Below are 23,966 nucleotides of genomic sequence, written 5' to 3'. Positions count from 1 at the left end.
TAGCCACTGCGGCCATAGCTGCTGGCAACAGGTGATCAGCGCCGTCTCGCTGTCTGGCCCCTGGGTTCTCCCGGGCCGGGGTGAACTGCGAGAGTAGGCTCATGTCTTGCACCGTTCTGCTAGTTCGTTCTCCGAGCACAGCCCCTGCCGACCCTACACCACTATCGCTTTGAGGGCTACTAGGAGAAACCCCTTGCTTCACTAGTTGAGCGATGGGCGACAAACCGGGAGGCTCACCTCGGATATCTGAACGATGACGGGCCCAATCGGTGCGCTGAATGGGAGGTGTGGGGGGACGAGATCGCTTAGCCACCGCTTCCGCTAGTCCATCGATACGCGCTGTGAGGGCCTCCATCTGCATCTCTATCTGGCGTTGCATCTTAACCTGGGTCTGGCGTTCCATGTTTTCCATCTGGCGTTGCATCTGAACCTGGGTCTGGTTCATGGTTTCCATCTGCGCCAGGAGGAGCTTCATCCAGGCGTGCTCTCCGGGGTCCTCTGTCCCCACACCAGCACCATCCAGACTCAACTCAGACTGTTCTTTTACATTTTCTTTGTCCTGTGACATTTTTATTTTTCACGTTATTCACAGCAAGTTGAAGATAAAATGAACACAAAAACAATAGTTTAATTTAATCTGCACTCAAAAGTACTTTATTATGCTCTTTATTTCATACACACATGGGACAAACCTTACAGACCCCTTGCTATAGACGCGTTTTGACTCTGCCTTCTGTGTTGTGTAAACATTGCACTCCGCGAAGCTAGCCACCCGGAAGAAGGTTGTTTGTTGTTGTGACGTCACGCTGATCTCGTATAGAAATCAAGAAAGAGAATAAAGCCATTCCACATAATTACTATATTCAAGTAGGTCTAGGACTAGGTGCACATTATTATGTATTGATCTACCTTTCATGAATCCTGACTGAGTGTCACTTATTATCTGAGAAAGTCCTTTGAGACGATTTGAAAATATGTGCATGAACAGCTTGTAATCAGTGTTCAGGAGCATTATTGGTCACCAGTTATCCAACTTTTTTTTTTTATCTTTACCTGGTTTTTGGAATAATAACTATTACACCTTGCCTCATAGTCTGTGGAAGTGATAACATTTCAGTAGTTTCTTTTAGTGTGTCAAAAGTACTTTGATATGTTCCCAAAAATGTTTATAAAAATTTGCTGTAAGGCCATCTGGGCCAGGAGAGTGGTCAGGAGTCAAGCAATGCATTGCTCTCTCTAGCTCCTCGTATGAGATCTATGCCTCACAGGCATTTCTGAAAACTTCATTTATTTGAGGAATGAAAACTTCGATTTTGTCAAAAAAGACTTCTGCTGTATCAGGTGAAAATTTAGAAGAGTACAGATTACTAAAAAAGGAATATGTTTCATTGGCTATCCTCTTTGGGTCAGACCATTCATTGTTATTGATGAACAATGTTCCCATATTTTTTTTCTTGGTGGGTTTTCTCTAATCTGCAAAAATAAGAATTTCTCTCTCCTTTCTCAATCCATTTTGCTTTAGATCTAATGAAAGCCCCCTTTGCTTTCTTTGTGTAAATATCATCCAGTTTGGTATGTAGTGTAAGTAACTTCTTTTTGTCAGCATCGGTAATTGTGGGTTTATTGCAGCACAGACACATTTCTCTCGTCAATCAGGCCTCTTCCAACTGGGTGGAATGTTTCAGTTGTTTACTAAAGGATATGGAAAATTTTATTTTAAATTTAAAAAAATTCCCATTTGGAGATATAAGAAGGCTATTATCTTTAGAAATTTGATTTTTAACCCCCTGACAGTAGACCTCAGAATGTAACAAGCTGGCATTAAACTTCCAATAACCCTTATTTCGCTTGTATTAATTAATAGGTTTCAAAGTTAAACTAATAAAACAGTGGTCTGATAAGGGAGTGGTAGATATAAAACAGTCAGCAACAAATTATTTTATACAATCAGAATGAGCCAAAAATCAACCCTATATTTACTTGAGCCAGCTGGCTTAAGCCAAGAAAATTCTTTTAAATCAGGGTGCGTAAAGCGCCATGGGTCAAATAGATTGTGGCCACTACAAAAATGAACCAAATGAGGATTATATTGATGGCTATGATACTTTGTGGGACAGCGGTCCAACCACTCAGTATGCACCATATTGAAGTCCCCTCCTAACATAATATTATCAGTTGGGTATCTCAGTTTCAGATCCTTAATATTATTATTGATTTCAGAGAGTAAGTTCTTATTCTGGTTTATATTATTGTATCCATACATAGTCCCCAAAATAACAAAGGAATGCTCAATTGACAAAACATAGGATCCAGTGACCGTCCACACTATTTTTGGAAGTAGTAATTTTCCCAGGGAAGCTGTTCAGTAGGATAGCAGTACCTGCAGAACGATTAGTTCCATGACAAAATAACATCTTACCCCCCCATTGGTTGGTCCAAAACTTTTCATCAGTTTCATTAGAATGAATTTCTTGTAGCAGAACACAGTGCTGCTTCTTGCTTTTACATAAAAGAAAAAATGCCTTTCGTTTAATACTATCTCTGAGACCCCTTGCATTAAGTGAAATGAAACAAAAGTCTGAATTAAGAGAGATCAAAGAACAACTTACAACTTAAAGTAGTAACAGACTAACAGGAAAAGGGTTGCTTTGGAAAATAAATTTAAGACAATGTCCCTTTTTAAACATTCAACTGAAATATCCCTCTTAAATATGAGAAAAAAACATTTCAGGTATTAAGTCAATAAAGTGACTTGAGTCATGAATTTAAATGACGAGGTGATTAGGGGACCTCAATTCGTTCACCATTTATGTAGCCAGCCGGTCCTCTGAAGTATGCTCGCCGACCTGCTTCTCTGGCTTGCTTGATTCGTGGCACCCTCTGGCTAGGATGTGCTCTGCAAAACTTAACTTCAACTCCTTGCACACTGCAGAGCCCTTGGTCAGACGCCAGAGCTCATCTCTGAAGTGCCTCATGGTGAACTTTATGACGAAATGGCGATGCCTGCCTTCCTCCTTTTTACCCAGCCGATGTACCGAGTCAACAATGATGTCAACCTTGTCAATCCATTGTGGCGCGAATCTGTGGCGCCTTCTCTCGCTCGTATTTTCATTTTCTTGCTCCTTGAGCCCGCGTAGCTTCAAATTCCAGCGGCGTTTATATCTCTCGTAGATTTGGCATTTTCTTTCTCGATTTTTGTGGCCTATTTTTCCAGAGTAAATATTTTAGATTTACAGTCTTTTATTTATTTGGCATTAAACTCCAAACTTTTGGTCAATTCTGCAATCACGGCCGTGTTGTTTTTCATTTGCACGTTCAGCTCTTGTAGCGTAACAGAAAGATTGTTCACAGCGGCAAATATGGTGGCATTTGACGCCATCTCTTCACCTCTCGTTTTCTTGAGTGAGACTGGAATTTTGGGTGGGAGTATCAGGTAGAGGACGTGTTACCTTCAAGCATGAGGTTTCCATGCCATCTGCGTAAGTGTTGAACATGTGATCTAATGCAGTCTCATCCACGCATTGTCAATGGCCAGCTGTTTGATCCTGTGAGGACCCGTATTGTGTATATAGATCTGCGCATGTGTCAAATAAATATTGTAACGTGCATGGATAAGTAAACACGCTGACCACTAGCTCGCTGGTCTGACCCTATAGTCGAGCGGTTAGCAATGCCTCCTGCGGTGCGGGCGATACGGGTTTGCTCCCCGGCCGCGGCAGTTCCTGTGGTTGCGTTGTCCCCCCCGAATTCGCTACAATATTTTCTTCTCTTGTTCGAACGCAAGAGCACGGTGTGGTTTTGTGTCATTTTCCGCCTGAATGGCACACTTTATGTTTATGTCTTGGCAAGACAATTAATTCGCTGTAGGATGGCTAACGTTAATTCAACAGGTTACGGGTCCAGCACTATGTCTAGCCAACGATTTAGCCGGCTGTTGTTTGACGGCGATGAAAGGTCGTACGAACTGTGGGAAACGAGATTCCTCGCACATTTGGAACCGCGCGGGCTTTCGGCAACAATCAAAGCCGAGCCACAGGTTGGCGAAGATGAGGACGCCAACGCTGTACGAGCAGCCGACGTTGCGAAGAACGCACAGGCATACGCGGAACTGGTGCAAGGGGCATTATGCAGGCAAAGGAAAGCCGCGTGTAGTAAGTTTATACTGCGAGCTCGCGGCCCTCCACATGCAAAGCAACGAGACTGTCACAGAATATATTGTTCGCGCTGAGACAATATTCGCTTCGTTGGCGGGGGCAGACGAGAATATCAGTGACGGGTTGAAAGTTGCGATGGTAGTGAAAGGCCTGCCGGACTTATTTGAACTATTTGTGGTCCATATTACTCAGACGGGCGGGAATCTGACGTTCAGTGACTTCAAGGCAAAGCTGAGGAACTTCGAGGACACCGAAAGATTCAAACCGAGTGACCTGACCGAGGACAACGTGATGCGAGCCGCGGGGACAGCCAGCTACCAGCCACGGTGACGAGGCAGAGGACCAGAGGACCGGATGACAGAGGACCAGATTCGACCAACGTTGAATGCTGGAGATGCCACCGTATGGGACACATTTCCAGGACGTGTCCCAACAACAACCTACCTGACGAGAGGAGACGAGACCACAGGAGTGACACGCCACGCCGGGGAAGACAGCGGGACTCCATGTCGCGGGCGATGGGAGAAGAGCCACAACGAAGAGCCGCACACCAGCATGGGCGAAGACGAGACGCAGACGATGGGGACTGCAGTGATAACAGGTCGTATTGTTTTAAGCTGATCGATAGCGGTAGTCCAGTGAAGAGGACGGTTATTAAAGGCTTAATGGTCGACTGTGGTGCGACATCGCACATGATAAGTGACTTTAAGAAGCTTAAGACTATCGATAAAGCTTTCAGACCTGAGAACCATGTGATTGAACTAGCTGATGGTACTTAAGTTACTGGGGTTGCTAAAGACAGAGGAGAAGCAGACATATCACTTGTAGACAGTAAGGGTCACAAGGTGACAGCACTACTGAAAAATGCTTTGTATATACCAACCTTTCCACAAGATATTTTCTCTGTGAGGGCAGCTACAGGCAACGGGGCAGAATTGCATTTCAAAGAAGGTGATAACTGGATGGGTGTCAATGATGCTACAAGGTTTAACATTGAGGTATGTGGTAAACTGTATTATCTGCCCACGGTTACTGATGAAAACAATGACAAGGTCAAGGTGTGTCATGATATTCAAACGTGGCACAGAATACTTGGACACTGTAACTTTGATGATGTCTCCCAATTGGAGAATGTGGTTGATGGCATGAAAATCAAGGGAAAGTCTGATAAGTCCACTCTCAACTGTGACATATGTATAGAGGGCAAAGTGTTGAGATGAGAAACAGACAGGCTGAGAGCAAAGCTACAGAGATACTAGAACTAGTTCACACTGACCTGTGTGGTCCTATGGACCCAACCGACAGAGATGGGTATAGATACACAGTAGCCTTCACAGATGACTATAGTGGTATGACTTGGACCTATTTCCTTAAGACAAAAAGCGACACATCCAGAGCCACAGAGAAATTCCTAGCTGATACTGCCCATACGGGAAAGTCAAGAATATACGCTCTGACAATGGTACAGAATTCACTGGGAGAGAGTTCCAAGACCTTCTTAGGGAGAACAGGATCAGTCATCAGACTAGTGCTCCTTATTCGCCGCATCAAAACAGCACAGCAGAGAGAAATTGGAGATTATTTGACATGGGCCGGTGCATGCTTATTGAGAGTAAATTACCAAAAAAGCTATGGAGGTTTGCAGTGCAAACGGCTGCACAGATACGCAACAGATGCTATTGCAAGCAACTTGGGCAAACTCCATATAGTGCTTTCACAGGTAAAACTCCCAATATTGCTCACATGATGGTATTTGGTACTGAGTGTTATGCTTATAAGCAAGACAAAAAGAAACTTGATCCAAGGTGTGAAAAGGGCATTTTCATAGGGTATGACAAATATAGCCCTGCATACAACGTGTACTTCCCAGACACAGGGAGAGTGTCAAAGCACTGACAAGTCAAGCCCATATTGAAGGGCAGCCAGATCCAGACAGGTCCACATGACTATTCTGATGATGATTGTTATGATGAAACTGAGCTGAATGGAGCACCAACTAAGATGAGTGAACAGCCCCAGGCTAGTCAGACAGTGCCTACAGAGGCAAGGGGTGAAAGTGGCACATCACCTAGGGTTCAAGGTGATAGTGGGGGCACACGCCGCTACCCAGACAGAAGTAGAAGACCACCAGCATATCTTAGGGACTATCAGTGTAAGACTGAACATATTGAAGATGAACAGGAGGTGGATTATTTCTATAGAGCTGTCTATGATGTACCCAAAACATATACAGAGGCTATTAACTTTGAAAGATCTCAGAAGTGGGTCAAAGCAATGGAGGATGAATTTACCTCATTTGAAGAGAATGACACCTTCACCCTGTGTCCACTGCCAAAGGGAAAAGGAGCAGTGGGGGGGGGGGGTTTGCTGTCAAAGAAAGCCCTGACCAACCCGAGACTTTCAAAGCTAGATATGTAGCAAAGGGGTACAGCCAAGCAGAAGGTATAGATTACAAGGAGACCTTCTCTCCGACTGCTAGCATGACCTCAGTGAGGATTATTATGCAGAAAGCTGCACAGAATGACCTTGTGCTCCACCAAATGGATGTCAAAACAGCTTATTTACACACTCCAATAGATTGTGAGGTTTACATCGAGCAACCTGAGGGATTTGAAGTAAAGTCTAAAACTAATGAACATTTAGTATGTAAACTCAACAAGTCTTTGTATGGTCTAAAGCAATCTGGACGTAATTGGAATAAGCTATTTCATTATCACCTGGTAGAAAATGGTTTTGAACAGAACGCAGCAGACAATTGTGTCTATGAAAAACATTCTACTGGTGTATGGGAACATGGGTGACATTATTTTGTTTTTGTTTTTTTTGTTATTTTAACACTGCTGTAAAGATGAGCCCGAGTGGGGGTGTTGAACATGTGATCTAATGCAGTCTCATCCACGCATTGTCAATGACCAGCTGTTTGATCCTGTGAGGACCCGTATTGTATATATAGATCTGCGCATGTGTCAAATAAATATTTTCTTCTCTTGTTCGAACGCAAGAGCACGGTGTGGGTGTGTGTCATTTTCCGCCTGAATGGCACACTTTATGTTTATGTCTTGGCAAGACAATTAATTCGCTGTAGGATGGCTAACGTTAGTTCAACAGTAAGCAGTACCACAGCAATCGTGCGAGGACATTGCTGTAGCAACATTGTTAGCTTTCGTCTGGTTGGGTTTTGGCATTATAGACAGTGGCAGAAAATGCGTTAAATTAAAAGTCGGCGTTTGATCGTTACACGGCAATATAAAAGGATTTCCGATGATAAGAGGGACTAATTATAAAACTTTTGGGGGACAACGATCGGTGCTCTCAAAATACCGTGCGATCAGTTCGCCATTTTGCCCGGAATTGGACGCTTGTTTGTACTCACGTGATTCTGATGACGCGCGAGATTCAAAAGGTGGGCAGGGAAGTGAAAAGCAGAATGGACGAGATGGTGCTAGTTCAGCCCGAACTGTGCTAGTTTAGACAATATTATGAGAGAAAGGTATAAACAGAAAGTAAGATATGGTGGACATGATTCTTATGTTATAAAGAGTGATTTTTTTTTTGACGAAGTAGTCACTGCACGCACGCACGTTATCCGACTCCTCTCCTGCCCACCACAGACGACGGTTCGCAAGCCATTTTTTTCCGGCGTTTTCGGTCAATTTCTTGCGCCCCCCCTCCTCCTCACGAACAACAACTTTTGGTACTCGGTAAAAAAAAACTCCTTGTGGTTTCTCAGTTAATGACGCCAAACAGGAATTTCGAAAGTTTGTGATAGTGCTTCCTACGTAGAAAATCACTTACTGCCCTCCATCTGTAGTTCTTGACGTCATATATACAGCCATGTTCCGTTCACATATTCACCTGCGGCATTAATATATGTGTGAACAGAACATGGATGTATTCTACTATGCTTCCAGTGCTTATGTCAGATCATTCCCCTGTCATTGTTTCTATCAACTGTATATCGAGATCATCTGGGTCGTAAAGGGGGTGTTTTAACACCTTCATTGCAGAACGCTGAGTTCTTGACCAAAATAAACAAAGAGGTTAAAGAATTATTGGACATTAACTTACAATCAGGAGTTGATCCACATACTTTATGGGAGGCAACAAAGTGTTGCATAAGAGGAGGCGCTTGTCTTTCCTTTTCTTCTCATAAAAAAAAAATGTTGGGTTCACACAGCCATTGTTCATCGTGACATGTGACCAGCCGGGATCTGGGTAATGTAGTTCAACAGTTTGCATCTGTGTGGGCTATGCCCGCCATTCTCTAACAACTACAATTCACAAGCACCATTATCTTCAGTTACTGATTGAACGCAAAGCCTTTGGAATGCCAACCGCCGCAAGAAAAAAAGAAGAGGTTTCAGACTCGGCTGTTGAAAACAAGCCCTCGCCAGACGCGTGTGTTGGCCATTTTATAATGAGTCGATAAAGGCTGTCCGGAAAATTGAGAGTTTTGGTGGCGTTGTTCATGGTTACCCTAAGAGATGCTGGGTAAATCATGCTGTAGCTCCGGGAATACTCTGGAGCTTCTTTTTGACATCGGTATATTCCCTCCGTTTTTTGACTGTCTCTGCGGCAAAATCCTGGAAGAAAGATGTTTTGCTTCCTCACAATTAACTTCTTTCTGGCGTCGAGCAGCATCCATGACTGTCTGTCGAAGAAATTGTGAAATCCCATGATCATAGCTCGGGGTAGTTTGGATGTGGAGGGACCTGGGATCCTCTGAGCCAGTTCAAGTTTTACTCGACCGGTCTTGGTCTCTATGCTCAAAACCCGGGGAATCCACGTTTCCATAAACTTAACCGCGTCGGCACCCTCCATCGTCTCGCGTATACCAATCACTTTCAGGTTTTTGCGGCGTCCTCGGTTCTCGTAGTCCTGTAGGCGCTTCGACATTTCCTTCACCGTTTTAGCCAAGGCACCAATGCGTTTGTCCACCGTAGCTGCAGCCTTCTCCACCGCCAATATTCTTTCTTCTGCTTCTCTGACTCTTTCGTTAACGTCCTTCAAATGTTGAGAAATGTCGTCACTGATACTATGCAACATGTGCTCCAGTTTTTCATCAATCAAAATTGTTCTATTAGCCGTCATTAGCTCCATAGCTTTCGCCAGTGCGGGGTCCAATTCGCGCGTTGCCAGCATCTTGAGAAGTGAAGCATCTCACCGGTAAACTTGCCCCAGAAGTGCTCCAATGTCATAACCTGGAGTCAATACTCCGTTCTGTGCTATCTAAAATGCCGCAAACAAAAATAAATCGTATTAAATTAAATGGAGTTGCTGGAGATCCTGTGGCTACTCGGTTGCTTGCATCACCGGAAGTCCGTCTGAGAATCAGCCCTATTGTCACTAGGTCTGAATCATGGATGTATTATAGACTGGATACACTACGGGAAACGCCCCCCCCCCCCCCCCATTCATTCCTATGAAAGTTGCTCAATGGCGCATGAAGCCAGTGCTCAGTAGCGCATTTAATAGGGACCAAGCTCGGTACTGCACCTGGGGCCAAAAATACTTTTTCACGTCCGCCAGCATGGGGAAAGAGAAAATAATTACGAGAAAGGAAATTGTTTGTGGTTACTAACCAAAGTCGGAATCATCTATGTATATTGTCAGGTTTTGACATCTGAGTGTTTTTTTTTTCTTTTTTAATTCGCCATTTAATTCACCACCTACCTTTAGGAACCTACTTCTGGGCGCCGTTCATGTGCTCGATCTTGCACGAGCCTGCCGGCCCCAGCCTGCATGCACCCGTTAGCTAGCACTAACAAGCTAGCCTACGTTAGCTAGCATGCCGAGCACGCTTTGAAATGACGATTTTAGCTACTTTTTACTTTTTGCCAATAAAATTTCACTTACCAGGACAAAGTAATCTTCGTCCCAGTTTGGGTCGTGCAGTTGAAGGCAGCACAAGTAGGCATTTTCGTCTTTCTTCTCTCTGCATCCTCAAGCGAGTCCAAGTGCACCTGTGTAATTGCCACTGACTGGGGGAAAGGGGGCAGTGACGTAGTGTTGCGGGTATACCTAGCTAGGAGCGCGCAGGCTGGGCTGGGGCCATGGAGCGCGCAGGCTGGGACCAGCACGTTCACAAGCACATTCCACACATTCTTTCTGGCCCCAAACTGCAGTACTGAGCTTGGCCAGTACTACACCAAGCCCCCAGTAATCGCAGGGGGCTTGGTGTGATGTGTCGGCCCTGTGATGGACTGGTGGCCGGTCAGGGGTGTGTCCCCGCCTGTCATTCAACTGATGGGATAGGCTCCAGCATCCCCGCCACCCTGAAAGCAGTATAAGCGATTTGGATAATGGATGGATGGATTAACTATTAATTTTAATCGCCCTTTTGCATGCTAATATAACTGCATTAAAGTGTTTATATGAAACTGTTTGTGGAAAGACGATCCAAATTTACCTGACTTCAGATCGGGGGGGGGGGGCTGATTTTAAAACTAGCCTTTCTATTGAATCAAGTGCAACTGGACTTGGTATATGTCCGTGAAGACGTTCCGCCTCTCATCCAAGAGGCTTCCTCAGTTCGTGCCTTTCTGACTAGACCAAGCTAGTCTGACTGGCTGGTGATGAGACTCAGAATTTATCCTCTATGAGTCGTTGTCAGAGCTATTGATATGCGTGGCTCTTTGTGATTCGATGTTTACTAACGCCCGTCGCTAACAGAGCCATAGATATGAGTGGCTCTTTTGTGTACCGATGTTTGGCCGCGCTCGTCGTTATCGGAGCTATTGATATGCGTGGCTGTCCTGTGCTCCGATGTCCAGCCGCGCCCGTCGCCATCGGAGCTATTGATTTGCATTTGTTTAGCAGCGACGGCCGTTGGGGGTGTTAGTTTCGACTTCATTATTCAGTGGTCATGAGAGTCGTTGGAGCCGTTAGTGACTGACTGTTGTTCTTGGAGGCTAGGCTTCTTGAGTCTCCTGGGTAGAGATGAAAGGACGGTATTGTAAGTGGGAGATAGGTGGTGTCGCAGACCTCCTCCTCTGTTGAGGGATGGTTTTTCCAGTTTCGCATAGATGGCTTCCTTCACCCCTCTTTCAAACCATCTATCTTCCCTGTCCAAAATGTGTACATTGCTGTCCTCGAAGGAGTGTGTCTTCTCCTTTAGGTTTAGATAGACTGCTGAGTCTTGTCCTGACGAGTTTGGCCTTCTGTGTTGGGCCATCCGTTTGTGTAGTGATTGTTTGGTTTCTCCTATGTATAGGTCAGTGCAATCCTCATTGCATTGTACAGGATACACCAGATTGCTTTTCCGGGTGTGTGGTACATGGTCTTTGGGATGAACCAGTCTTTGTTGGAGTGTGTTGCTGGGTTTGAAGTATACCGGGATGTGGTGTTTGTTGAACATTCTCCTGAGTTTCTCGGAGACCCCAGAAACATACGGGATGACTGTGCTATTCCTTCTGTTCCTTTTCTCCTCGTCGCTCACCTAGTTGGTCTTTTTGGAACGTGTTGCAGTTTTCACAAAGGTCCAACTGGGGTAGCCGCAGGCTTTTAAAGCTCCCCTCAGGTGTTTGTTTGTGTTCTTCTCGTTGGGCCTGAGTGCTGCTGGGCACATTGTCAGCTCTGTGTTGCAAAATTCTGATGACGCTCAGTTTGTGTTCCAGCGGGTGGTGTGAGTCGAAAAGAAGATATTGGTCTGTGTGTGTAGGCTTCCTGTAAACCCCAATGTGGAGGCTCCTGTCTTCCCCAATGTGGACGTCACAGTCCAAGAAGGGCAAACTGTTGTTCTTTACGTCTTCCCTTGTGAACTTAATGTTCTTGTCCACTGAGTTGATGTGTTTGGTAAACACTTGCACCTCTTGTGTTTGGATTTTGACCCATGTGTCGTCCACATATCTGAACCAGTGGCTCGGAGGTGTTCCTCTGAAGGAGTTCAGGGCCCTGTGTTCTACCTCTTCCATATATAAGTTGGCCACAATGGACATTACTGGTGAGTCCATTGCACAGCCATGTTTCTGTCTGTAAAACTGGCCCCTGTATTGGAAATATGTAGCGTTCAGGCAAAGGTCCAGTAGTTGGCAAATCGGGTCTGGGCCGAGGGTGGTCCTATTGTGGAGAGTGTCGTCCCATAGCAAACGTTGCCTCACAGTTTCCAAAGTCTCCATGGTTGGGATGCAGGTGAATAGCAAGGTCATGTCGTAGGATACCATGGTTTCATCCGGTTCCAGTTTTACGCCTTGGAGCTTATCCACGAAGTCAATGGAGTTTTGGATATGGTGAGGTGTTTCGCCTACTAAAGGGGCCAAGATGTTGGCTATATGTTTGGCAATGTTGTACGTGACCGAGTTTATGCTGCTGACGATGGGCCTGAGGGGGGTTCCATCTTTATGGATCTTAGGGAGTCCATATATGCATGGAATGTTATCTTGTGGGTAGAGACGGTGGTATTGTATCCGATCAATGGTTCCTCCTTTCTGTAGTTTCTGTAGGTACTCTATTATTCTCCTCTTGTAACCACTAGTGGGATCGCGCGTCTCAGAGGTTCATAGGTGTCGCTGAGTAATGACGTGATCTTGGCGTGGTAGTCTGTTGTGTTGAGGATAACCGTGCATCTCCCCTTATCTGCTGGAAGGATAGAGATGTTTTCGTCCTTGCTCCTTTGGATAACCATGACCTGGATGAATGAGAACATTCACAGACATAGCCTTTCCATTGTACCAGTAAATGTACTATATGAGACATTATTTTTTTCTTCTTCTAGGAAACAGTTTGTTTTGTTTTCACTGTGAGGTTCAGCAAGAGTTATATTTGAAATTGAAATTTCATCTTGGGGACTTTCTTGTCAATTATTTTTACACGTTACCTTAAACGATGTGTTAAACTTATTGAGGCTAAATAAAATATCTCTGTTATTCAGCTTTTTACCAGTACATTATTAAAGAGTAATAGCTATCTGGTGCACATTACTGAAGGTTTTTTTCAGCAGTTAGTAGAGCTGCTCAATTGGGCAAAAAGTTTAGAAAATAACTTCTCCTAAATTTCCTTGAAATATTAAATGTACTTTGACACTCCAAGGACAGCAGCTGAGATAATGGAGGGACAGTATACATAATAATAATCTTGCTTTGGCTGCTCCCGTTAGGGGTCGCCACAGCAGATCAACCATTTTCATCTCTTCCTGTCCTCTGCATCTTCCTTGCTCTCATTCATCATCACACCTTCATTTCCAGCTTCATCCTCCTCACTCTGTCTGACTCTTCATCTCCAACACACTCTTGACATACTCTTTCTGCATCAGGATTACTCCTACCCCATTTCTCCTCCTATCCACACCATGGTAAGAGTTTGAACCCACCTCCGATGCTCCTGGCCTTACTCCCCTTCCACCTGGTCTCTTGCAAACACAGTATGCCTACTCTCTCCCCTTACCAGTTATAGTGCCAACATTCAAAGTTCTGACTCTCACCTTCACACTCTTACCCTTCCTCCTCTCCCGCTGCCTCTGCACATGCCTTCCCCCTCTCCTTCTCCTTCGTCCAACAGTAACATAGTTTCCACTGGCAACCTGCTGGCCAACAGTATCGGTTGTTGTCACTGGTAACCCAGGCCTCGACCGACTGGCATGGGAATCTAATTTATGATCTGCATATTTTATTTGGCAAAGGTTTTATGCCGGATGCCCTTCCTGACGCAACCCTCCCCATTTATCCGGGCTTGGGACCGGCACTAAGAATGCATTGGCTTGTTCATCCTCAGTGGCTGGGTTCCATTGAAATAATAATAATTAATGTGCTGTCAGTATTAGTAATGTGTACCATCTCTTTAAGAGTCTTTTGTTCACTGGTGATGTCACCAGCACCACATTGACAGTACAGGAAGTGCAGTAGTCAAAAGAAAACTTGGTAAAAGCCTCGAGACGTTTTGTTCACGATATTGCTATTCTCTACATACATTTGATGCTTTTGGTTGCACTGTCGTTTTACCCTACTTCCAGTCAACCATTAAAGTAGTGGAACTCAGCTCCCTCTTCTGCATGGTGATTGGAGGAGGAGTTGTCTATCAGCCGGCTTATGCAGGGCGTATGGGGTGGCAGAATAATTAATAATAGAAAAAAACTTTATTTATATAGCACAATTCATGCATAAAATGCAACAGAAAGGGCTTGACATAAAAGCAGAAAATCAAAATATGATGAAACAATAAAAACAACGAAATAGTAATAAAAATGAAAATATTTAAAATGACAGGGTAAGACAAGATAAAACAACCATCAGGTAAAAACACTTCAGCAGAAAGAAATGGTTAAAAGATTTCATTTAAAAGTGTCAATAGATGTAGATCCCCTTAAACCCTCAAGCATACTGTTCCAGAGTTTTGGGGCAAAATTAACAAAAGCTGCATCTCTGTACCTTTTAGTTCTGACCTCAGGAACAATCAAAGCATTTGAACCAGAGGAGCAAAGGCCCTGTCCAATAACTAGGATCTCAGTTTTGTCTTGATTCAGCTGTAAGAAGTTCTGAGTCATTCAGACTTATGTCCGAGATGCATGCAATCAAGTTGTTGATAGAGCTGTAATCATTTGAACTTACAGAGCTTTATAGCTGGGTATCGTCTGTTTAATTATGGAAATTGATATTGCGAATTCTAATAATACTACTGAGTGGTAACATATACGGACTGAAAAGAATTGGGCCTAACATAGAGCCCTGTGGGACACCACAGGGCTCTATCTTAGGAGATTGGTCTGTAGTTAGAGATGACAGAAGAGTCTGTTATCTTTTTTAAGCAGTAGTTTAATTAAAGTGGTTTTAAAAGCTGCAGGTAAGGTGTCTGTGAACAGTTAGTGATTAATTATTTTTAAAACTCTTTTGCCAAACAATTTTTTTTTCAAGTTGGTTGGAATGTGATAAAGAGCACAGGTAGAGAATTTTAACACACAGACAACTTTTTTTGATTATTTCCAAGTCCACTGATGTAAAAGAGTGCATGGTGCATTAGAGGTTTGGGGCAGTACTTTGTGGTACATGGTCCAGCCTTTTCTGAATAATGTTCATTCTGATGGCTGCAATTTTATCCCTAAAATAGGCAGAAAATTCATTGCACTGCTCCTAGCTACACAGATCACAGCTATGATGGGTTAATTTGCAGTAACGGAAATCTCCCCAAGGGGATTAATAAAGGAAACTTAATTATTGAATAACTTAATTAATATCATTGTGTGTCTGAAGTTTTTGTCTTGCTCCATCTCTGTTCAGCTTTGCGACAGTTTCTTTTGAGTTGGTTATTCTGTTTTCTCCATGATGGTTTGTGTTTTTGAGGGATTCATTTGTACCTGACTGGGGCAATATGGTCAATAGCTGATTGTAGTTTTGTATTTAAAATGTCTGCTCAATCATCAACAGATGAGGCGAGAGTTGGCAAAGACATTATTTATATGCAAAATAAAATTTTCTGCCATTTCAGATGTAAGAAATTGTCTTTTTACAGTGCATCTAGAATTAGAATGCAGCACATTAAGAGACACTGAATTCAATTAAGGAGTGATCAGACAGAACCACATCCATAACTGTCAGCAGAAAGTCCCTGTGTAGTGTCAGGGTCTAAGGTATGACCATAGCTGGTTGGTTCAGCAACATGTATGAAGCTCAGATCTTCCAATAGATGTGAAAAATCAGTAGCCTTCTTGTATGTGTTATTGTCAATGTGTAAATTAAAGTCACCAATCATGATTACATTGTCATAGAGCTGATGATGGATAAGAGCTTGGGGAAATCAGCCAAAAAATATTTAGGCAATGCTTTGGTGGTCTATAGACAATAACTGCAAGAATAGGTACCTGACATTTCAGTATGAGCATGATACTCGAATGAACCCAAAAACATAAAAAGAAATATCCCTTGGCCTCAGAGCATGGGTACATATTGTTGCTATCCCTTGAATTACTGGATAGGTTAAGGTTAAAAAAACAGCTTTGGTCCACTGCCTAAGCTCTAGTGTCATGTCTCTCTGGTTCATAGGACATAGTGTCAGCCCTGGAGGATCGTTTGAGGCCTCTTGTCCAAGCTGAGCTCTCAGTGCTGGTGGACGTTCTTCATCGCCCAGAATTGCTCTTCCCTGAAAACACAGAAGCTCGGAAAAAGTGTGAAAGTGGAGGATTCATCTCAAAGTAAGCCCTAAATTACCCACAACTAGTGGACAAAAGTAGAAAAAGCATGCGCACAACATGCGGTCAAAAGGTGTTGGCAAATGGCAAAAGCATAATCATAAATAGAAACTATTTATGATAACCCACAATTAGTGTTTAGGTCATCATTCTACCCAGAAAGCCACATAATTAACAGTTTGATAACATATGCATATGGTTAATGTTTTTTGTTGTTGTTTGTGTGGATTTATTTTAGTCATCCAGATAGTAAAATATCCAGGAGAGGTTAAATCTATTCACTGGACATTGGTTTTCAGTTTGAAGACATTTTGCCATTCATCCGGATGGCTTCTTCAGTTCTGACGGCAGGTGGAGAACTCTGCCGTTGTGCCATACCTCTTTTTGTAAGAAGATGCGAGTGGGGACAGCTGTTCAATGTGCACGTTCTTTCAACTGGGCCTCTAGCCAAAGAGGTGACCCAGGCTGTGACCACTCCTTCTCCCCGTCTGCCCCACTTTCTCTGGACTGGGCCAGGGTGATGTGTTGGGGGAACTGCCAAGGCACTGATGTTATGGCAGCGTTATAAGCAGTGGAAAAATGATGCTGTGACCCCCTCGCCCCCTACATGTGCATTGCTGTACATATGCAAATATTAACACAGACAAAATCAGTGTTGTGTTGTTCCTAACATTACCTGAGATTGGCTTACGGGAGACTAGGCAATTGTGCTGTCCTTTGGCAGGAGTTGTGGCAGGGATTAACCTACAAGTAAAGGCTGCAACAATGGATGAACCCACATCTGGTGTCACTCATTTACAGAAGTACAATGATTTGCTGTACTAGTGAAGCACTGGCAAACATCAGGCTCCATATAGAGCCCTCTGGTGGGTAGAGAACATGTCCATTTGAGAAGAGCTAACAAGATGGACCCCTCGACCAAACTTGCTGGATGCTGATTCATCTGAAGCTTTATGTCTTAATTGGGCATGAGCTCTAATACATGGCTCAATTACAAATGGATGCTTCCATTTTTTTTCTTTTACAATGTTGTACATTAACATTACAGTGTTGAATAGTAAGATGAAGATAAGCAACTTTTTAAAAGATATTTCTCAAGAAATCATGTGACCATCTTTAAGAAAGGTTACAATACTGTTTGTGTGCTTCATTGTCTGTTGCTACACTGTAGTACTGGCCTGCAATAAAAATTAAGGGACAGCTATATCTTGACATTACTTTAGTTGTGCTTCATTAAAGAAAAGAGATGACTAGAAAAGAGAGGAAGAAAATTGAAAGCATTGAGAGAGTGTTTTAGACCCAAAACCAGTAAGATATGTATTTCACTTTGTATCCTTGTACTTGCTCTCCATTCCCTGATAGAAATCAGCCAAAGTAGGTTTGTGTGGTCATCAAAAGACCTAGATTTTAGGGTGCTAGGAAACCACCTGTCTACCTACAGTATATGAACAGTAAACGTTGGAGAAAAACTAGTCTTTTTTTCACTCTTCTTTTTCATCCCCGGCCAGGCTGATAAAACACACCAAGCAACTGTTGGAGGAGAATGAGGAGCGTCTGTGTATCAAAGTACTGCAGACCTTAAGGGAGATGATGACCAAAGACCGAGGCTATGGGGAGAAGGTACCTTCTCTGTTCCTGTTCCTGATTATGCAAAATCCACACGCACTCTTCCCAAAGGTTCCTCCCCACATGGACTTATGGAGAGATGAAGCTGACACATAGGAGATATTTACCCTGTCTGTTACATCGTAGTGTAGGGCTGAGGGGTTGAGACCTGGAATCAGATTTGTTTCAAAAAGAATAAATGCAGAGAAACAAAACACAAATGCAGGTAACAGGATTCAATTCTCTGACAAACAAGTACAGTAAACCACAACTGTTTTTTTCCCCTTAACACAAATCCCTAATCGGTAACACTTTAGTATGGGGAACATAAAAAAACTTAATTACTAGTGAATTAGTAATGATCAAGATGTCACTTTAGTATGGGGAATATATTCTAAGTAACAAAAACTTAATTTAGAGTAATTTAACACTATTAACACTTGTAGTTTTGTGTTTTGTTATGTAAGAACAGACCATATTCATTAAGTGTTAGTAAGGGAGAATAACTCTTCTTGTGGTACTAACACCTTATAAAGTCCATACTAAGCAAAGCATATTGAGATGGTACTACTAATAAGCAATAATTCTGAGGTTACAGAGGGAAAACTCATAGTTAATGGCTTACTGGTTGTATAATAAGGCCATGCAGAATAAGGCATTAATGAGTACGTAATAACCGATTAAGAGCCAATATGTTGCTAATTTGCATGCTAATAAGCACCTAATTAATGGTGACTATGTTCCCCATACTAAAGTGTTACCCCCTAATCATAGCTATCTGAAGAAAACAATTCCACAAAAATAATTCTAAATTTAAAATTATTCATATGCAAGTACATTTTTTATTTTGTATTGAAAGTTTTGAATCTGTGTTTGTGAATAACAAATTACATGTGGATTGGCTCACATTTGTATATGGGTAAAAAGATGCATTAGTGAATCTGAGAAATTGAGCTCATTACAACATTTGCCTCAAAACCCTGTAAACAAATGTGAGCCTGCCCACATGTGATTTGTTCATCACAAATGCAGATTTAAAACTTTAGACACAGTGCAAACACAATTTGATAAATCATAGAAATTAAATTTAGAAATATATTTGTGCATTTTCTTCATATTTATGAGGAGTTTTTTTTTTGTTTTTTGTTTTTTAGAAAAAGTTAGTTGTGGTTTCCTCACTCATTTGCAAGACATGATGGAAATACGTAAAGTTTGTAAATGTTCTCCACATTTATTTATTGTTTTTTCTGGATTTATTTTATTTTAATACAATCTGATTCCATATTACAAAGGCACAAGAGGCTTTGGTCTCCTGAGATAACTTTCATTGCGGATGGTAGGATAAAAGGAAATAACCTTTTAGTCATTAAGTATGTTATTCGATAGGTATGCATCGATTTACTGCAACCAGGGAAACTACTGAATGCTCTTGAGTGCACTAAGTATAGTTTTTCAATGGCAAATGTCGGCACATAAAAAAGTGGATTCCCTTATTGCGCTCCCCAAGTTACTGACTAATTAAAACAAACTATTAACAACATAAGCATGCTCCACACTAATATTATTCACACCTCATTGACACACTGTTAACACACTGTCAATGGCCCCCAGTACTAATCTCAAATTTAAAAAACTCAATCTATCAGTTTGTCCTCTTAATAGTGTTTTAAAGCCTTAATCCACACTGGCAGTATAGTGCCATCCATTTAAGTGCAATCAACCAGTAACGATTTATAAATAAGTAGATATAATTTATTAATAAATGAGTAATCGGGCGGCACGGTGGCACAATGGTTAGCGCGATCGCCTCACAGCAAGAAGGTCCGGGGTTCGAACCCCGGGGTTGTCCAACCTTGGGGGTCATCCCAGGTCGTCCTCTGTGTGGAGTTTGCATGTTCTCCCCGTGTTTGCATGGGTTTCCTCCAAGTGCTCCGGTTTCCTCCCACAGTCCAAAGACATGTAGGTCAAGTGAATCAGCCATACTAAATTGTCCCTAGGTATGAATGTGTTGGCCCTGTGATTGACTGGCGGCCTGTCCAGGGTGTCCCCCCACCTGCTGCCTAGTGACTGCAGGGATAGGCTCCAGCATCCCGCAACCCCGATTGGGATAAGCGGCTTGGATAATGGATGGATACGTAATCAGGCACTTGTAAACTCTTCCAACGCAGTTATTAAAATTAGCAGACAGTTTAGAAATATTAAGTCTTATTCATATAGTTTGGACTATTGTGTCTAGCCTTCCTGGTTTTGCTCCATCTAAAATTGACCTCTTCCCAGTAGCTCTTAACAGACTAGACTGTTTGGACCAAAGTATATACCCAAACCTGAATCATTTAGTACTCTTTGCCAAAACTCAATGTTTTGGCTTGTATTACTGTTATTAGAAAGTATTTAGAAATTATAAGGCTGTTATCATTTCAAGTATCTGCTAATTTCAGCAAGTGTGTTGTGTAAGAGTTCAGAAGTGCCCTATTATGCATTTGTTCATCACTATTTACAGATACTTATTATAAAGCATGAGTGATCAACCCGCTTTTGCTTTTGTTTTTTGTTTGTTTTTCTAGGGGGGGAGGGGTGTTTTTAAACTAGCTTAGAGAGTTTTTAAATTTGTGAAGACATTAATGGACTGCTGCATGAAGTTTTAGAAGAATTCAGAATCCATAAACAGTTTGGGGTGCGTTAGTGGGATAGTAGATTATGGAGATTTGGGGAAAAAAAGTTTGCATTCCATGCTATGGTCAAACTTTTTAATAAGATGTGTGAATAAAGCTGAAATTTAAATAACAAGTTCAGAATTGAGGCTTTAAGATGCTGTTTTTGCCCTGTTTTCACTAACTGTGTGTGTACTGTATGCATGCATTGACCATCTGAGCCACCATGTCTCGCTAATCTAGCTCTACTAACTCTCTGCTCCCTATACTTTTCTCTTCCAGCTGATTGCCTTTGATGATGAAATGGATGTGGCTGAGGTTGATCATTTTCCTTTTTACTCTTGTGGCACACATTTGATTTCTGTCTGCTGCTAGTGCCGTAGGTGTAGCTGTGCTGCAAATAGACTATTTAGCATTACATTTTCTGTTTGATATCTGTCAACAGCTTGATCCATGCCTCACCCCGCCGTGCCTCTAGGAGACCTTCCTAGTCTCCACATCCAGTTAGAAACATACCTTCAGCATGCCTAGCCTGTCTTTTGTGTCTGTGTGCTCGCAGGTTTATTTGCCGGCCTGTTTACTCGAAGCATTTGTATTACATTGTGCTGAGTAACGCAAGCCATAAATCAGAAAAATCCCGTCGAAATCTGCAGATTTAGGAGCCTTTTTTTAAACTGAGAGTTCCTACACATACCAAAGGGTTTAGGCATTGTGCTGAATGCATTCATTTTGGTATCTAACCACTACAAATTCTTATCAGGACAGTGGTTTGCATATTTTTTTTCTATCAAAATCGTAAAAACACTTGCATATAAAAGTCTCTTTAATAGACTAATGTTACCCAATATACAATTTAAGATGATTGCTTTCAGGTCAGGGGTTATTTAAATCATCAGTAGAGAGTGAAGGTCTTTTCTTCTCATATACACATGTACAAATCCAGTTTGTTGTGACTATGTGTAAACAAATCGTATGCATAAAAAAAAAGTAAAAATATTCCTTTTAGAGCTTTAGGGCCCAAGAGTTTGTCTTTTCAGACCCGCTGTGTTTTCTGCTCTGGTCGAATAGGGAAGAATGGCATTGTGATATGTTTGACATATTCAGAGATCGAGATAGATGTACAGATTTACTGCCTAGGTCTGAACATTGATTGGAAAAATTCCTTTAGGTTGTGTTGACCATTTCCTAGATGGTGGTTGGATATGTTAGGTTGTGTGCTTGATGGTGGGGGGTGGATCTAAGAGCCGCGTTAACATGGCATCGGCTCCTCTTGATTGATGGCAGTCAGGGGGAGTGCTCTGTCTCTAAACCCTCTGCCACCATGCAAAAGCAGGTGTGAGTGCATATATAGCCGGCGTTACTCCATTTATGTAGCGCCGGAAACCGAATACAGCCTCACCCCATAGCGACAAGACCGTGAGTATGGTGGTACGTATGACAGACGTGTGCATTTTCTATATGAATGTGTGTGTGTCAATGACTTTTGGCCTAGAGAGGGTGAATACAAGGGACTTCCCCATTCTGGTTTGTGATTGTGAGGAGAGCTCTTAGGAAATACGGGACAACTTTGCCACTGGGGCAGCTGACATTTAGGCATTGGCTTTTAATTGGTGACAGATGCCATAGAACACTCGATCTTCTCAGGAGTGTTCCTGGAAGCATTATTTATCAATTTCTTTATCAGTGTCAGCAAAACACAAAATGATATTTACTGCCTATTCTTTGGCTTAGAAAGATTTGGAACAGAAGGGTGACACTTTGGTTTAAATTCTATCAGAAGCCTACTCATTATGTTTGCTACTAAAGTTGACTGTTTTTCTGCGGAGTATACCACGAGCTGTCTCACTCGATGGTTAAACCACAGCTGGAGGGAAGCATGTGGTTCGAGTATGAACGTGTGCAGGCAGGAAAACAGCGCTAGAGAGTGAAGAATAGACTAGTCATTAGAGTGAGAGAAAAGGAAAAGGTGATTTGAGTTGGGAGGGGTGTGAGATAAACAGTTGTGACTGTTTCTCCGCAGTTGACAGGAAGTGCATAGCACTTATTTTCTCTGTTCATTTCTCGCTCTCTCTCTCTCTCTCTCTCTCTCTCTCTCTCTCTCTCTCTCTCTCTCTCTCTCTCTCTCTCTCTCTCTCTCTCTCTCTCTCTCTCTCTCTCTCTCTCTCTCTCTCTCTCTCTCCCACCATCTCTTATGCTAGTGATGGAAATCCCCAGCTGCGTCTCTTGCCTCACAAAAACGGGATTGTTTTAAGTTAAGCGCTCGCTCGGTCGCCTCACCGACTCCTCCCATATGTAGTATTTTAAGAATGTATGGGTTCTACCTCATTCTGTGAAAAGCATACCGTCTCTCTCTCAAACACGCACACACACACACACACACACACACACACACACACACACACACACACACACACACACACACACACACACACACACACACTGCATATGCACCACTGAATAAAACTTGCAACTAGGGGCCCAGGAAGGGCCTAGGCAACCCTAAGGCTGACACGCAGACAAGCAAGCAAACCAAAGCCCTGACTTACCCCATCTGCAGCAGTTCGAGACGCACTACTGTTCTAGCTGTTATGCAACCCCAGGGTTTAGCCTGCTGCTCATCTCTGACCTACCACAACAGGAGAGCCCAAACACACCCACTCCCCACCGCCAACGAAATGTCCTGATGTGTGAATGAAGCTGTCTATTTATGACACTGTTTGAATGACCCTGGCATGTTTGTGGTTGCATTTTACCTCACGTGCCCTGTCTCCTGGGTGTTTTTTATTTTATTTTTTTGTGTGTCTGTTCATAGCAAGAATCCCCTCTTAGGGCAATTGATTACATTACCAGAAAGAGATGTTAGGCAAAGTGTGGGCCAAGGGAAAGCAAAAATTACTCTGCTCACTTCCCTTTCACTATTTTCTTTTACGTGTTCCTGGGTCATTGTCCAAGTACATGTGTGCTCTTGTTATGATGACCACTGAAGATTTGAAAGGTCAGACAGGGATATGGTACACTCATGTAGCAGTGATGTAATCAGGTCTGTTGAGATAACGTGGCTTTAAAATGGTGATGAGTTTCATGGCCCAGTTATATAAGGGAGATAATTTCTATGCAGGAAGAGAATATGTGTGTGTGTGTGTGTGTGTGTGTGTGTGTGTGTGTGTGTGTGTGTGTGTGTGTGTGTGTGTGTGTGTGTGTGTGTTTCCCCCATTCTCTCACCATGTTTATGCCCGTGCCAGCTGATCACAATCTCCACATTATCGTGACCCACAACTGCCAGCTGCCCTGGTACATTATCTCTACTTGCACTCCTTCTCTTTCGCACTCCACAAAATCTTTGACATTTTTGACTTTCCCTGTCGCCCAGTCAATTTCTCTTCCTTATTTACTTTATTTTCGTTTTGCACCATCTGCTCAAATTGTGTCTATTTGGAGAGT

General features: G+C 42.7%; 1 protein-coding gene across 1 annotated transcript in view; it reads left to right on the top strand.

Annotated features, from left to right (window-relative positions):
• The window catches only part of itpr1b (inositol 1,4,5-trisphosphate receptor, type 1b), a 162,810-nt gene that overhangs the window by 67,140 nt on the left and 71,704 nt on the right, over positions 1 to 23,966 (top strand). The window contains exons 36-38 of the mRNA XM_056275415.1: positions 16,124 to 16,272; positions 17,778 to 17,889; positions 20,808 to 20,843. Of these exons, the coding sequence (XP_056131390.1) occupies positions 16,124 to 16,272; positions 17,778 to 17,889; positions 20,808 to 20,843 (297 nt within the window). The remainder of the gene's footprint in view (positions 1 to 16,123; positions 16,273 to 17,777; positions 17,890 to 20,807; positions 20,844 to 23,966) is intronic.

The sequence above is a fragment of the Lampris incognitus genome, chromosome 2 (genome assembly GCF_029633865.1).
Source record: "Lampris incognitus isolate fLamInc1 chromosome 2, fLamInc1.hap2, whole genome shotgun sequence".
In the NCBI taxonomy this organism is placed as follows: domain Eukaryota; kingdom Metazoa; phylum Chordata; class Actinopteri; order Lampriformes; family Lampridae; genus Lampris; species Lampris incognitus.
Note: the sequence above shows the minus strand (reverse complement) of the source record. Positions and strands in the feature narration are given on the sequence as shown.